We start from the raw sequence: 16,011 nt of genomic DNA, 5'->3' as shown, positions 1-16,011 counted from the left end.
TTTCCTGCACATCGGAGCAGTGCAGTAATGCTTATATGACAGTCAAACCCTTGTGTGGCTCCTTTTCAGTCACATGAAGGTTTTACTTCCCCTTTCTGTCCAGCAGATGTTGGGTTTTTTGTCTGAAAGCTTTCCTGACTTTCAGATTTTGTCTCAACTTCCATACTTCCCCTTGACTGCCATTTCAAAATGACACTTTCAACAAGTGGAAATTTCAAGCAGGAGGTTTTTAAAGCCTCTGTACTTTGCAGCCATCAGTTAATTTTATGTTTATATCCTCAGTCCATTGCTGATAGGATCTCCTGGTTAGCTCCACTGAGGAGGCTATGTTTTCACCTGTGTTTGTTTGTTTATTTGTTGTAAACAGGATTATCCAAAAACTGCTCCACCATTTCCTGGAAATTCTGTGGTGAGATGAGGCATGATCTGAGGAAGAACCCTTTACATTTCAGTTCAGATCTAGATCAGGAAATATGTAGTTTCATTGTATGTGCTGCTCATGCAAACATATTACTGAGAGATTTCAACTCATGACAAAAGCTTGCGATGCAAATCAGCAGTGACAACATGGATGAAGCTGATGTGTCTTTCTTGCTCTCTCTCTACCACTCACATGTTTCATACTCATATAAAACAAATGTACTACAAACATTTTACAGCTGATTTGGCTGAATTGACACCAGTTTATTGTGTCACAGGAAAAAAAGGAAGTGTAAACTTTAAACCCAACGTCCCATTTACACCAGAATAAGGATATAATAGACATTTTGTTAATTTTTTCAGTGTTTTGGTGGAGAATCTCCAGAGTTCAGTGCATGTCTGAAAGCAGCTTCAGTCTAGGCCTGGTGCACAGTAGAGAATTTTCAACTCTTATCCTCCACATTACCACATACATAATGACAGACTTAACTGATCAATATTATAATCGTCCAAAGGCACACACTAGATGATTTGGCCAGAACGTCATGCCAAACACTTTATAGGATAAACTTCACAGTTTTGATTCCAGAGACTTTAGATTTCACCGAAACTTGCGTCATTCTTCTTCCTGTTCTTCTTCTTCTATTTTTTATGGCATTAGGCAAACAAAGTTTCTGTCCCTTACCACCATCCTTGGAACTGTGACTTCAGAAAAAAAACATGGAGGCTGACAGATGTTTTCAGCTTGCCACAGTTTGGTGTGTTCGGCTTTGCAGTGAAAAAACAAAACAGAGAAAAAGACTATACATTGGCTTATACATTTTGCGGCGCAAGCTGGAGGTGAGTTGGAAATGTATTGTTGTGTTTAGTCTTAGCCATACAAGTATACACAACATCCGGCTGGCGACACTTTCTGTTCGGCTTGCTCTCGATGGCAGTTGCGGGTTTCTGATGAAGTCGATCATCATAAATATCAAACAGGAGGGGGGCTACGACAATCAGTAGCATTAAGATTATTTTGTAAACCCCTCACACTTCGGGAATATGTGACCAGATGATTGGCACCGATTGGACAGAAAGGGTGAATCAGGTCAAAAATCTGAGTGCAGCAGCCCTAAAATAATATTTGCTTATGATTTTGATGAGATTCCAAGTTTTTGTTTGTTTAAGGATTTCAATAATTTAACATGTTGTGCTACAAATAAGGTTTGTGTTTCCATATTTTGCTCCATGGGCCCCTTTGTAGCTCTGTACCGGCCCCTCTGAGGGTCTGTGCGCGGCCCTGACATCACACAGCTCGAAGATTGAAGATTTGAAAGCAGCTTGTTGCTCTGGGGCGCACGCGCAGTTCCGGGGTGTTGTTGGATGAAGAACAGGAAGTGAATATTCTCAGACTCGGAGCATCGGTCACCTCCTCCTGTTTCTCTCCGGAGGATCCAGACGCAAAGAGCAGAGCCAGCCGCCCTGAGAGTCGCACTTTGAGGATAACCAACATTTTCACGCGTCGTGGTTGTGACACCGGAGCGTGAGAGAGACTAGGGCGTGTTTGAATCCGCGGAGCAGCAGAGACAGACCGCCTCCCCCTCCTCCTCCTCCCTCTTCTTCTCCTCCTCCTCCTCACTGGATGCTAGCTCGGTAGCCTCTGCATGTCGCTGCGCCCCTAGTTAAAGTTGCGTCGTAGTATCTTGAGTCCCTCTTTTATTTTTAAAGAAGATTTATTTATTCGGAGGACAGGAGAGAAGAAGAAGATGGGATGTACGCTGAGCACGGACGACAAGGTGGCGCAGGAGCGGAGCAAGATGATCGACAGGAACCTGCGGGACGACGGAGAGAAGGCGGCTCGGGAGGTGAAGCTGCTGCTGCTCGGTGAGCGGAACACGGAGGGAGGAGCGGGGCTGCGGGTCTGTTAGCTGGGGATCGAACCCTCCACCTTCCTCCCCTTGATTTGTGATCCAACACGTATCAAAGCACATTTCTGCCAACTCGAAGTTTCACGGTTGAATAAGTTGACGGAACGTGCGCAGGAGTTCAGACTCGGCTTCATGTGAACGTCTCAGTGGAGACGTAGAAAGAAAAGAGAGAAAAAAAAAAGTTGGCCGCTGGAGTTCACGTCTTTTGTATTTAACTGTTCAGCTCCACACATTAGAAGCAGCTCAGCTCATTAGACAGTTATCAGGTTACTGCGAGATTAGTTTTAATCCCGACAGCGACCAGCCGTTAAATCACAGAGCTAATTTAGCTGAGCGGCTAGCTGCTTTAGCTAGGTTAGCGCCCCCGACGCTAGCTTCGGATTAGTTAGCTCGCCCAAGGCTTGAACTTGTGAATGAGATTTTATCCCGCAACAAGTCTGAAATGGCCGCACTGCTGTCGCTACCGTGGCGAAGCGTTTTCATGATTATGATTCACATTCAAGATGTTAGCCGTCTTCGTGTTTTACAGCCGTTTAATCACATGCAATAAACACCAAGCGTCGTTTAGGCCGGTTCACCCGAAAGAAAAAGCGAGAAATCTGGCTAACAGCACGGAACAAGCTAATGTTTGTAAAACCAACCATATGTTTCTTATTAATATACATCATTTAGATGAATCCTCACTACACACGTTTTTGTGTGTGCAGATGTAATTTAACACAGTTAGTGTGGTGGGTCTAGAGAATATGCGAATCTGTATTTATCCTCAGGATCTGGATGAAATAATTGAACAATATATCCTGACTGCAGGCTCTCATGAGATATGCACTGTTTGTAATCATTCTACATGTAATGTGTTGACAGCTTGTTTGTGATGATCTTATTTTGTGTTTGATCCACAATGTGTTCAGCTCATGTGGTGTCTTCATAGGGAAAACATTAGTGTGGTCATTTGAATGTGGTGAGCAAGCCTTTCACTCTGCAGCAGCACACAGACGGTCAGCTGCACGGTAACGTGAATCTGTACAATCTTCCAGGTGATATCCAGGTTCACAACCCTGCACCGGTATTTCATCTCACAGATTCATGTGTGTAATTGTCTTGAAGACAGCTGCCACACCTCTCTCAGTTCCTCTCACTGGCTGCAGATAACCACTGCTGCCTGTCTTAGTCAAGAAAAGTCGGCCATGAGGTTGCATAGCAACCTATTCAGCCTGGCTGACAGCAGTAGGCATCTGTGGTAACTACACACACACACACACACACACACACACACACACACACACACACACACAGAAACACACAACAGAGACATGGAGTCCATATAACTGGACATCTGCCGGGGCGTGTGCTCAACAAGCTGTATGGGAGATGCAGTAGTTATCAAGCATGTTTAACTGAATCTCTTCCAGAAACAGGGTTGTGTCTGTGGCATGACTTATTTTCAGACATGTGACTTCACCACAGACACTGTACAGCTGCACAGCTGCAGCACTCTTTCCTTGTATGTGTGTGGGTGCGTCATTTGAGATTGACCTGATTTGAATTTTCATGGTTTTGCTTTTTCTCCCTGCTGTAATTTCCACAAGCACCTGCAGGAGACAGGTGGAATTGGTTTGGGGATTTATCATGTGATGGGGTTATTACAATATATCTTTGAATGCATGAGTGCGTCTCACTTCCACGTTTGTAATGCTGAATATCATTTACACTCTGTTTCTGAGCAAGATAGAATGGCCGCCTTCCCTTCTTTCGGGCATCCCATCTGGGGTGTTTGCATTAATGCAGTAATCAGAAAATGACATGCTTCTTAGATGGATGTTTAGAGTGGGAGGACTGCCTCAGATGTAGGTCATGTTTGCAAATCATAAAGAGCGATCTTTGTTTTTGTGCAGTGTTGCTTTTATGATACAATAGCAGAGAAAATGGCATGCTGGCATAGTATTTTCTGCAGGAGATACCTGCATCTAATGCAGCCTGAGAGGTATGTGTGTTCCCTGATTCAGTCTGTGTAGCCACATCAAATATTATAGCTCAGTGGCAAACTAGAACCATTTTACTTAGCAGCCATTAGGTACTAGAATTTTGGCAGCTCAGTGAGGCTTGAATGTGTGTTTGGGAATTAAACCTAAGTGTGTTGTGATGTTTTCTGTAATATTAGCTCTGTGTCTGCGCTGGGTGACTGTTTATCATATGGGACGGTAAATGGATGAACAGTTTTCCTCACCGGGGAATGGTGAGTCCCTGCAGAGGTACAGTAATTAAAATGCTGTGTGCTCAGCTGAAAGCACTCCTGTATCTCACAGGGAGCTGCAGGAGAACTGGATGAGAGACTGCATCAAACACTTCTTTAGCTATTACAAATGGATTTCAGAAAAATTGTTTAACCTTTGAAGGCTGTGGGATAGACTGGAAACTTGTCCAATGTCAACTGGAATTGGTTCTGCTCCCTGCAGCCCTCAGAGGATAAGAGGTTTTGGCTGATGGGTGGATGGATGGGAGGCTGAAATGCTGCTCCATGTAGCGTTGCATATTGATGGCACATACATCAAATGGTTCATATGAGATGCTTCTGACAGTTGAATCCAATCAGTCAGTCTGACACAGCATGAGTTTCTAACCCAGGGATGTTTAAGCTTGGTATAATCTCATTGCAGAGAGGATCCAGTTGATTAATCCAATTGCACTGTGACCTGGCCAACAGACCTGTAGACACGTCTTCACTGCATTATGTCGCAGTGTAGCAACTGATGTGCTACGGGTTAAAATAAATACAATTTGAAAGTGTGATAGATGATATGAAATAATCATTTAGGAGCTTAGTTGGGGTTGTTTTTTTTTTTGTTTTTTTTAACTGCAGGGCTTTAAAGTGATTTAGAATACAGATTGGTGTAGTTCATATTTTGTTTTTAAAGGGAAAAAATTGTCATTGTAATTCGACAGAATCAAACAAGTGCATATTCATTGAAACGCCTGTGAAAATAACAGTTATATATATATAAGCTAAAAAGATAATCTCCAAAAAATGACATGGATGTGTGATAAAGAGACCTGTTTTCAATTATTTTCTTCTGATATTTACAAATCTGTATCCAACCATGTTTAAGTCTGTACGTGTTTGAAGCTTGAATCAATAAACCTCAACTGCTCATCTGTGATTGGTACTCACAGTGACATGATGCTTATTACTTTATTAACTATGATTTAAAGTTAAATGTTATTTAATATTTAATAAAAGATATTTAATGTTTTGCTCGATCTGTTCTGTTTCAGGAGCTGGAGAGTCTGGGAAAAGCACGATCGTAAAACAGATGAAGTAAGTGTGGATGAGCAACATAAATGTTCAGTGTTTGAGTTGCACTGACAGCCCTCAGACTTCATACAGAGATAATGACACACTGTACTTAGTGTGAATCAGATCCCCTGAAGGTGATACAACAGTTCACACACATTCTATGATTCCTTTATTCAATGTTTTATTTAATAAGGGACAGTATATATTTTTATTTTAGGCATTGCTCGAAACAGTTATGTTGCATAACTGTAATTTTAGTTTGTTTCTTTCTATGTGACTGTACATAGCAACAATTTGGTTCCATTGTCTGAAATATGATAGCACAAACAGTTTGCCATTCTCAGCCAATAACCGCCTGTTGTCATAATATTCTTTTTTATGAACATTTCTCTGCTACTTGGATCTTCCTGCTTACATTGTGTGTTTGTATTACAGGATTATCCACGAAGCAGGATACTCGGAGGAGGAGTGTAAGCAGTACAAGGCTGTTGTCTACAGCAACACCATCCAGTCCATTATCGCCATCATCAGAGCTATGGGACGCCTCAAGATCGACTTCTCTGATCCCGCTAGAGCGGTGAGTGAAAGGGAAAACAAAGCTGGCCTTTACTCTCTTAGCATATTACAGATTGTACTTCAGTGCTAATGTAGACCTCAGTGCCGTAAGGGCAAACAGCTACTCAGTCATATGTCATTCTGCCCCACTGGACATTTTTCTTTTTCACTTTCTCATCTGCAGCAGGTCGCAGAGAGCTGGTTTAATATCACATTCAAAACGCTTCATCAGAGCTGAGGTTTACTGACATGAGTACTGTATGTGGCCTTAAGTGTACACAGCAACCATGTTCTGCAGTAAACAGCTATGTGTCCCTTGTTTTTGAGACTTGGTGAATAAGTTTGCGGTTTTGCACAAGTGTAGTGTGTTATTAACATTTGCTGCAAATCAATACAGTGCAAACTGCTGAGTGTTTTATTTCATCTTCATACTGAAGAGACTCCTGTTTCATTTTCGTGATTTTTCCTGGAATAACAAGAGGCTTAGCCATTGCCTCAGCATGACTGGCCTGGCTCTGTCATCGTGACCAATTTTATACCCAGAGCTTTTCTTTCCTGATGTTCTGCTCTTATAGAAATCAATATTTGTCCCCTTATCTGCTGAAGACACTGTGCAGCTTTTAAAATCTAATTTTATGCAAAGTGGTAACTAGTTGACCAGGACAGAGACAAACTAAATTTTAATTTATCTTCATTTAAAGAGGGTTGTTTTTATCTCCCAGAAATATTTTAGTTTGAAGAAGTAGTTTTTTGTTGTTTTTTGATGAGAAATTACTGTCCAAGATTGAATTCAGCCAGTTGTGATTGCATTTACACAAACTGATTTCACTTTCTGTGATACCCTGAATGCTGTTAGTTTTAACAATGAATCTACTGTAAACATTCATTATTGTTGTAAAATGTTTATCTGGTAACTAAAACTGCACCAACCATCCTTGTTGGCATAAAAGGTGTAAAATTTGTGGATTGCAACTTAAGTAGGAGTTTTGTCTTTGTCCTCTTGGATTTGTTTCCTCAGGATGATGCACGGCAGCTGTTCGTCCTGGCAGGTTCAGCCGAAGAGGGCTTCATGACAGGCGAGCTGGCTGGGGTCATCCAGCGGCTGTGGAAGGACGGAGGAGTTCAGGCCTGTTTCAGCCGCTCCCGAGAGTACCAGCTCAACGACTCTGCAGCATAGTGAGTAGCAAGCCCTGACACTGGAACTAATGTGGGCCTGACTGAATATCTCCCATTCATTCAACAGTCTTAATTTGCAAACTTCCCTTTTTGTATCTTGTGTAAATCTTTATCCTTCTGTCTCTTTTTTTTCCTAAGCTACCTAAATGACTTGGACAGGATATCCCACGGTTCCTATGTACCCACCCAACAGGATGTGTTGCGGACCAGAGTCAAAACTACTGGTATTGTAGAAACACACTTCACTTTCAAGGACCTGCACTTCAAGTGAGTACAACCACCATGGTTGATTTGTTTGAGTCAAATGGGTTCAGGGTTGTTCTCTATGCCAGATGTCTCTACCATGAAAAATAATAGACCAATTGGAGCTTTGTAGAGGGTTAACAATGGGGGGTATTATTTTTGGCTATGTACATTCATGAAGAATAGTGACAAGAAATGGCAACAGTCATGTGTGGGAATGAAACAGCTCAAATTGTTGTAAGTCAATGTTTAGATAAAAAATCTTGAATCAACAGTTTTTCAACAGTGTGAAAAATATGAACTACTGAAACGACATCACTAGCTGCTGATTTGTAAGAGACAACAAAATAAGACCTGAAAGGTAGTCGGAGAGTTCATACCACAGCCAAGAGAATTTTCTTTGGATAATGCCCTGTCCCTTCACAAAAATTCACAGATCAGTAGATTTTGAGTAACCATGATAACAAACACAATAAAAACATAACCTTCCTGGAGCATGTTAGAGCTCTACCAACTAGAATGACACTCAGTAAAGTGTATACCTCCGCAGTCTTGTTAAACTCTCTCAAGCTGCACCAGATTTCATACACTCATAGACCCACTAATCCGGATCGTACCAAAATTGAATGGGTTCTACCCTGACCCTTACCACATCCGTAATATCGTAATGTCTTATATTAATGTCTCCCAAACAGAAATCTATTATGAGCACAAAGTCTGAATGAATTAAGTGAAATAAAAGGTTGATACATTTTGTACAATCAGATGATAAGGATAGCTTATATTCCAGGAAAGAAACTTCCCCACTGCTGGAGTCAAACTAAGGACATAGAGTGAGCATTAGCTCTGAGCCATATTACAGGATCCTGCTGAGAATATTATGTTGCTACAGAGAAATATACAGTTATTGTCCATGAATAGAGTGTCAGAGTTGAGCTGCTTCAAAGTGAAAATGTGTTGTTTGTGTGCTGCAATCATAAAACACTGGTTCTGTGTTCTCGCTGCAGAATGTTTGATGTAGGTGGTCAGAGATCAGAGAGGAAGAAGTGGATCCATTGTTTCGAGGGAGTGACCGCCATTATCTTCTGTGTGGCTCTGAGTGACTATGACCTGGTCCTGGCTGAGGACGAGGAGATGGTAAAACCTGTCTGACCTCATCACACCCTGAGATTCATCGTCTTCCAGTTTTTATTAACTTTTTAACATTTTCTCATTCAGAACCGAATGCACGAGAGCATGAAGCTGTTTGACTCCATCTGCAACAACAAGTGGTTCACAGACACCTCCATCATCCTCTTCCTCAACAAGAAAGACCTGTTTGAGGAGAAGATCAAAAAGAGTCCTCTCACAATCTGCTACCCAGAATATGCAGGTGAGAGAAAGAACCAGAGACACTTCTGTGCTGCTCAGCTGAGTTATACACTAAATACTCTACCCTTTATGTTGCACGTGAACTACCCAGCTATATATGGTGTTTTTAAGTGACTGAATAGTTTACATGTAAGTCTGCAGGTCCCTGAATCTTAAATGTCATCTGTCTCAACTCAAGGTCTATGAAAGTGTTAACAAGATGATTTCAATGTTGAAGAGGGCTTAAATCCCAAAACATGTCTAAATCATTTTTCGACAAATAAAACTATGCCATCATATTAATGAGTGATGTGAGGAAAATATAAAAATGTACACATACGATACGAGTTTTTCGTGCTGTATGGTTTTTAGTTCTTTTCTTTTTTTCTTTTAAAAAAAAAAACATAGTTTGTCTGCCTCTTGTGGCCACTCGAAGGTGTGGCAGTCTCTACAGCTGACACAAACATCTTTCTTTATTTCCCTCTCTGCTCTGCTCCTCAACTGTGTGGGCTGCTTCATGTTTAAACAATACATCATTGTCAGGTTCACTAATAAAATTGGTACTCACATAAATTTAAGTAATAGAATAAATGACAAACTATTTAGAAATGAGAAATTGCCCAGAAAAAGCGAAGCATTACCATGAAACCAGTAACTAATGATGTATAATATCTTCTGGGATCCTGAGAAAATCCTATATAGTGATGTAATCAGGCTTATCTTTGTTTAAGATTAAATTTTTCAACAAAGTGTTTCAAACTGTAGCTGTAGCGTTTGAAAGGTGATGTTGAGCTGCATTGTGGGAATGCAGAATCCAATGTTTTTGGAGCTTGACCCATACTTGAGACAAAATGTCAGGATGCCTCAGACGTTCTACAAAGTTTATAATATTCCGGCTTAGATGACAATGTTGGAAAGGTGAAAATTAAATGATCTTATTATTGAGGTCATGGCTAAAGCTGCTGTTGTGCCTGACTACATTTTACTGAGATGTTTCTAATTCACTTTTTTTCATACTTGAGGGGGCAGAATATAATTTAATCCAATACAACATAAACTACCATTAACTGTAAACTCATTGCTAAAACAAATGATAAATATATATAATTATGGTTATAGTCCTATAGTTGTGGGACAGTTGTATTAGATGTTCTATGATCAAATCTGGCAATTTCTACTCTGCAATTGTATTTATTTATGTATTTATTACTATTAACTGGTCCTTTTTGTGCCCCCTCCTTTAGGATCCAACACATACGAGGAGGCAGCAGCTTACATCCAGTGCCAGTTTGAGGACCTGAACAAGAGAAAGGACACAAAGGAGATCTACACTCACTTCACCTGTGCCACAGACACCAAGAACGTGCAGTTTGTGTTTGATGCCGTCACTGACGTCATCATCAAGAACAACCTGAAGGACTGTGGCCTTTTCTAAAGGTAAAGTCTGCTGCTGCAGGGACGAGCTGGATGAAGGTGGTCTGTCACATTCTTCTCCTCTAATCACGTTGTATCATTCTTTTTGTTGTTGTTGATTAGGCAGCCTGGTGGCCGACTTACCGAGTGACTTTATTCAAGAGGAGTCAAACTGGAGGGTTCTTCGTGGACCCTGCTGAGAATGTCACTTTTAACCTCTTATTAACTTATGTTCATCTCTAAAAGTTTTGAAGACGGTGTGTAGAAAAAATGTTTTGTGTAAAATATTTGTACAACTGTCTATTTCTGGGGATTTTTCACAGTTTTTAAAATGTGCTTGTTTGACCTTATCATTATTTTTAAGTTTTATATAAAAAGGGGGGGCCTTCACTTTTTTTTGGTCCGCAAATGAACACTTTTTGTCTTCTTTATTTGTAGGCCCTTGTGCCTTGCATGCCTTAGTTGCAGTGTTTTATTTTTGTTGACTTTAGATTTCTGTAGACTTTACCATTCAACTCTTTGCAAGCCCCCTGGAGTCCATATTATCCATTTTTTGTGATTATTTCAGTGTTGCATCAATTTTTTTCCTCCTTGTAAAAACCAAGCAAGACCAAGTCACTCTGTAGACCAATTCACTCTGACTCTGACATACTGTGAGAAAAGTGTGTAAGCCTCTCTGGATGTGTGGAGATTGCATGTGTGCTGAGAGCGGGAGCTTTTTTTTTTTGATTGAGGCCAAAAGCCTGTGTGATTGTGAGTGGCTGCGTGTTTCAGTGCGTGCACAATATAAAACAAAGGGACTTTATTCCTCTAATTGTCATCCTCTTTCAAAGTTTTTTATTTTTCTAAGCGGCCAAATAGAAGCTACTCTCTCTAATTAACGAGCGCACGTTGTTGGTGCGCCGCCACAAACTTAAACATTCCTGATTGATTCATGACATAAAGAGAAGCTTTGAAAAGAGGATGCCAATGGCGGCCTTGTAGCAGACAGTAGGACCATATGTAGATCTGAGTTTAGTGCATAGACAGACAGGTGGCTGGGTACAAGTGCTCTGTTTATGACTATGAGCTGTGGTTTCAAGTTACATATCCCCCCTAGATCCCCTCAGCCCTCTGTTTCCATTGGATGGGGACATTAGTGGACTAATATCCATGATTTTGCTAATAAAAGAGGTGTTGTGGTGAATCCATGGCAACTTATGCAACACCTTTTTCTCTTGTCTGTTTTTGTGTGTGTGTAAATATTTATTTTTTTCTTAACAGGTGAACATTTGACTGATGTAGATGAACGTTGAAGGTTGATATAATGACACAAAAATCACAAATCCAAGCCAAAACTATTAATCAATGAATCTGTCAATGTCCAGTCTGGCTGCTACTTTCATAATCAATTGTTCTGTTTATTTTTATACAAAATGTGTGAATTTAACAGCTGCTACTTGACTGAACCGGGTGTTTGTCAGAATCTGCCCTGCAAGTTTCAAATTTCCACATTACATTGTTTTTACATGATTGTCTTTAAACACTAGTTGTGATATAAAATAGAATTCTCATAATGGCTGCAAGTACCTTTCAACAGCAAATAGTTCCGCCTAGTGGACACATTATGTAACTGATGGCTGATGATGGTCATAAATGAGACGACCGAGGAAAAATCTATTCACCATTTTTAATATAATTAACATAGATTGTGTCTTACAAAGATGTATCTGCCTTTTATAGGACATTTCCACTGGAAATGCCCTGAGATTAGGACTAATTAATCCTCAACCTGAAAAAGTAATTTTCCCTCAGGCTGTGGTGATTTAATATTCATAACAAACCAACCATCAAAATAGTGAGTTTAGAGATAGTTATCAGAACAAACCTCTTTCTCCAATTATTTTAAGACATATCTCAACACTGAAATGATGGGGCTGACTCCTGCCTCACAGACTAAGCTAAGCCCTCACTGCTCAAGAACAATGATTAGGCATTAGCTTAGAAGACACTATTTTTGGGAGTCATTGTGTGATTTTTAAAATCTAACTGCAGACTCATTCAACTTATCTCCAAAGCCCCCCCCCCCCCCCCGGGAGATGAAACGACGTGGAAACAAAAGTATGTGGTAGAGGAAAGAGAAGAAGAGGATGATGCTAATGAAGGTGACCACAGAAGAAGCAAAAAGGATCTGTTCCAAACCTCCTATCTCATCTGAAGAAACGACAGTATGTATAATAACCAGCTCATGTTTCTGATCTGCAGTCAAGTCGTACATCACTTAAAAGTCTTCACATCTGAGAAGCCTGGAAGAGAGAGAATTTATAAGCAATGTGAGGGTATTTTATCTGATAATATAGCAGACATGGATTATTTCCCACTGATACTGGATTTTCAAAGCTAGCACTGATATTTTTTTAGTTTTAAAAATCGAAAAAAAAGATGTGTTTGCTAATATGGTTGGTCTATAAGTTTATTTTTGATCATGGAATATAGCTCAACACTGAGAAATATGCTATTCCCTCTTTTGCGAGTAGTAAGATAAGATAAATACCACTGAAAATGAAGACGTGAGTATGAAAAGTTAACTGTCAGGTGTAAACAGCTAAATTAAACTCATAGTACAAGTTTGTGACCTTAAGAGGTGTTAGTTTTTTTTCACTTTCTTTGATTATGTTTTATGACAAATAAATAGTTTGGATAATCAGAACAATCCTGCTCTCTTTTATATTTCTGTGCTAAGAACTATACAATCGTTTTGGATGGTTAGGCCTCGTGCCTCTCTAGTTTTCATTTGATAAATTGCTATTATATTATAAGATATCAGTTATCGTCAGTTTAATAACAAAAATCAATTGGTGCAGCTTTAAATTTCTCTTCAAAGAAATCTATGGAGCAGGAAATACTATGGTTGAAAAATGTGACAGCATCACTCTCCAACATATCATCACTGCAGTCTCTTGTTATTTTGTGGACTGACATACAGCCCATATCAATACCAATATGTCTGTGATGAAGTCATATCAGCTGCTTTGTCTCCGGCTCTAGTGATGATCCCTGTGTGGTTTGGTTTAGAGGTTACAGGTGTAATACATCACAAGTTTCACTGCATAATTAAATCTTATCCTGAGCTCGGAGAATGAGCCAAAGTGATTTTATTTGCCAATTCCCTTGAACCATTTAGTCAAGTTAACATATTCTGTGTGTGGGAGCACATTTGAAACAATCCAGCACACTTCTGACACCAGTGTGTTATCTATATACTTTCAAAGATTAAAATGTCTTCCAAATATAGTGGATGTCAAAAGGCATTGGATGATATTTGATTTGTTCGTCTCTGTTGTTACGCCCGGGTGCATCAGTGGATTAACTAAAGATGATAAAGACGGGAGGGGTCTGTTCACCCTGTTGAGTGCATGAATGTCTGCGTGAAGGTGACCCCTCTCCCCTCCTTGTCTTTGCCGAGCAATAAAAACAACTTAGTATGCATTTGCTCCCCAACAGCAAATGCAGAGAGCAATGAGTCAGTAAGAGAAGCACTGAGCTAAATCCATATGAGTTCTATTGAAAATCCCCCTCTGAGTGTGCAGGCTGCCTGATGTTATTGTATTTTTGCCTTCTGTTGTTGGCAGAGTGCTTTAGGATGCTCATTATTTTACGTCTATAATGATGATGTGAAGTAATATCCCCCACCAAGCACTGCGAGGAAGCCTGTATGGATGTTTCTGATGTTTATGATCACAGCTAATGTAGATCAATGATAATCTGACAGAAAGTGAAAGAATAAAAATAGAATTGGAGGGGCAATTTACACCCTGTACACGAGCTGCATGTTCCCCGTTCAGGCAATGCTAACATTCTATAGAGTTAAGATGCCATTTCATAACGATGTCATTGTGTCATCTATGCCATATGTGATGAATAGGTATTAAAAGTGAATGTCTTACTACGCAATGACCTTATTTTATGACTTTCTGACAAAATGATGTCATGATAAATTGATCATACATGATGTTTTGATCTATATAAGCTATAAGTTGTGTTTACAGTTCTATAGGATTCAGAAACACCTCGGAAAATAAATTTTTGTAACAATGCATGATTTTCTGACTTGTGCGCAACTTCCTCATGACGTCACTTATCACATGATATCATATGATGGGGAATCTTTTTCTAAACAATGTAAGCTTCAGATTGTCTCTCGAGTCCCACTGTCCCCTTAGAAAATGTGTATTTTGGGAAGTTTTTTGTTGAGCCTGATCTTGACCTTTGACCAATCGGCTCCAGTGTTTATTTTTGGGAGATACCATTCCAAGTAATATTGAAAGCAAAAAATCTGTCCACGCATTGTTGAGTTGTTTTTTATACAGACGGGCGATAACAATACCCTGCTTCCATCTATGCTAGCATGCAGGGTGATAACAAAGATAAAGCTCTTGTTTTTTAATCTCTTTTCCTTCCAAGTCATCATACAGCACTACAACACTTATAGCTCGTCCACACTCCTGTGGATTTTTTTGCGAAACAAACTTTTTCCTCTTCCCTCAGGCCTCCCACAGAATCACCTCAAAGCCAAATGTTTGTTCAGAAAATATCTGCAGTGGTATTTACCAGATCTAGAAGTGGACGTCATCACAATGCTGTTATGAGCTCATGTAAACTCACCTCCCACGAAAACTATCCATGTGTGACTGGCCACCCAGACACTACTGAGAGCTGCTGCTCCACTTCAGTACCTTGTCAGGAGAAAATCTTTAAACGACAAAGTCGCTTGAAACGACTCCAAATTTAGCCGCTCCAGCTCAAAGCTTCGACAGCTGACGTCTTTTCCTTTTTGTTCTTCTATCACACTTCTATTCACAAAGCTGATTCAAAAATAGTGAAATACTCTGATCCAGATATAGATAGATGAGCTCAGGAAGAAAAATCAGTGCAGGATTTGTCCTGTGCAGAAAAAAAATACAACAGGGTGCCAGATTATAATCCTATGTTAAATCAAACAGTAGTTGGGACTTTGAATCAGATTCTGCTGGACTCTGAATTTACTATAACATGTACTTCCAAACCTCTGAACTATACAGTGTATTTTGGTGCAGACCACAGGCCTTTTGCAGTTCTCACATCCACCAGCAGAGGCAAAAATAAGGCAAAGCAGAGATTAATTTCCCCTCTGAGTATATTATCTCCTAATCCAGGCAGTTTTCTGGATTATGTCAGTGCTGTTTCTCCTCTGTGGTGCTTAGTCTTTGATAATCATCTAGTTTGCATCATCATGGGCTTAGAATATTTGTCAAAGCACTTGCTGTAACCAGAATGTATGTTTGACCTACATGCCAGGACACTGGAGTAAAGTAAAGTGACAGTCAAAGTGAATCTAGTGCTTTTCATGGATTATTTACTGGTTGCAAATGCAGAAGGGGGTGTGTGCACTAATGTTGTTTTGTAGGGAGGGTACTCACATTACAAAAGCACATTGCATGTTCTGAAAATACACACACGCACACACAGAGAGTGGCAGTAAGAGGGACTGTCATCCACAGTAGATGGAGAGGAGCGGGTCTTGACTCTTCTGTTAAATATTGATTGAAACTTTACTTCACCCACTTTGTAAAACCATGCACTCATGAAAACGTCATGACGACAAAAGGATTTGTCATTCTCTGTTGGATT

At 40.1% G+C, this 16,011-nt stretch overlaps 1 protein-coding gene across 1 annotated transcript; it reads left to right on the top strand.

Moving 5' to 3' along the window:
- Nucleotides 1–1,761: 1,761 nt before the first annotated feature.
- Nucleotides 1,762–11,569, top strand: LOC109624403 (guanine nucleotide-binding protein G(i) subunit alpha-1). The gene is made up of 9 exons (XM_020079032.2): nt 1,762–2,286; nt 5,604–5,646; nt 6,061–6,202; nt 7,199–7,356; nt 7,495–7,623; nt 8,607–8,736; nt 8,818–8,971; nt 10,194–10,386; nt 10,486–11,569. Exons 1-8 carry the CDS (start codon nt 2,169–2,171, stop codon nt 10,382–10,384), a joined length of 1,065 nt encoding a protein of 354 aa, XP_019934591.1. The 5' UTR covers nt 1,762–2,168; the 3' UTR covers nt 10,385–10,386; nt 10,486–11,569.
- Nucleotides 11,570–16,011: the final 4,442 nt, after the last annotated feature.

The sequence above is a fragment of the Paralichthys olivaceus genome, chromosome 7 (assembly GCF_024713975.1).
Source record: "Paralichthys olivaceus isolate ysfri-2021 chromosome 7, ASM2471397v2, whole genome shotgun sequence".
Classification (NCBI taxonomy): domain Eukaryota; kingdom Metazoa; phylum Chordata; class Actinopteri; order Pleuronectiformes; family Paralichthyidae; genus Paralichthys; species Paralichthys olivaceus.
This window is presented reverse-complemented; position numbering and strand designations above follow the sequence as displayed.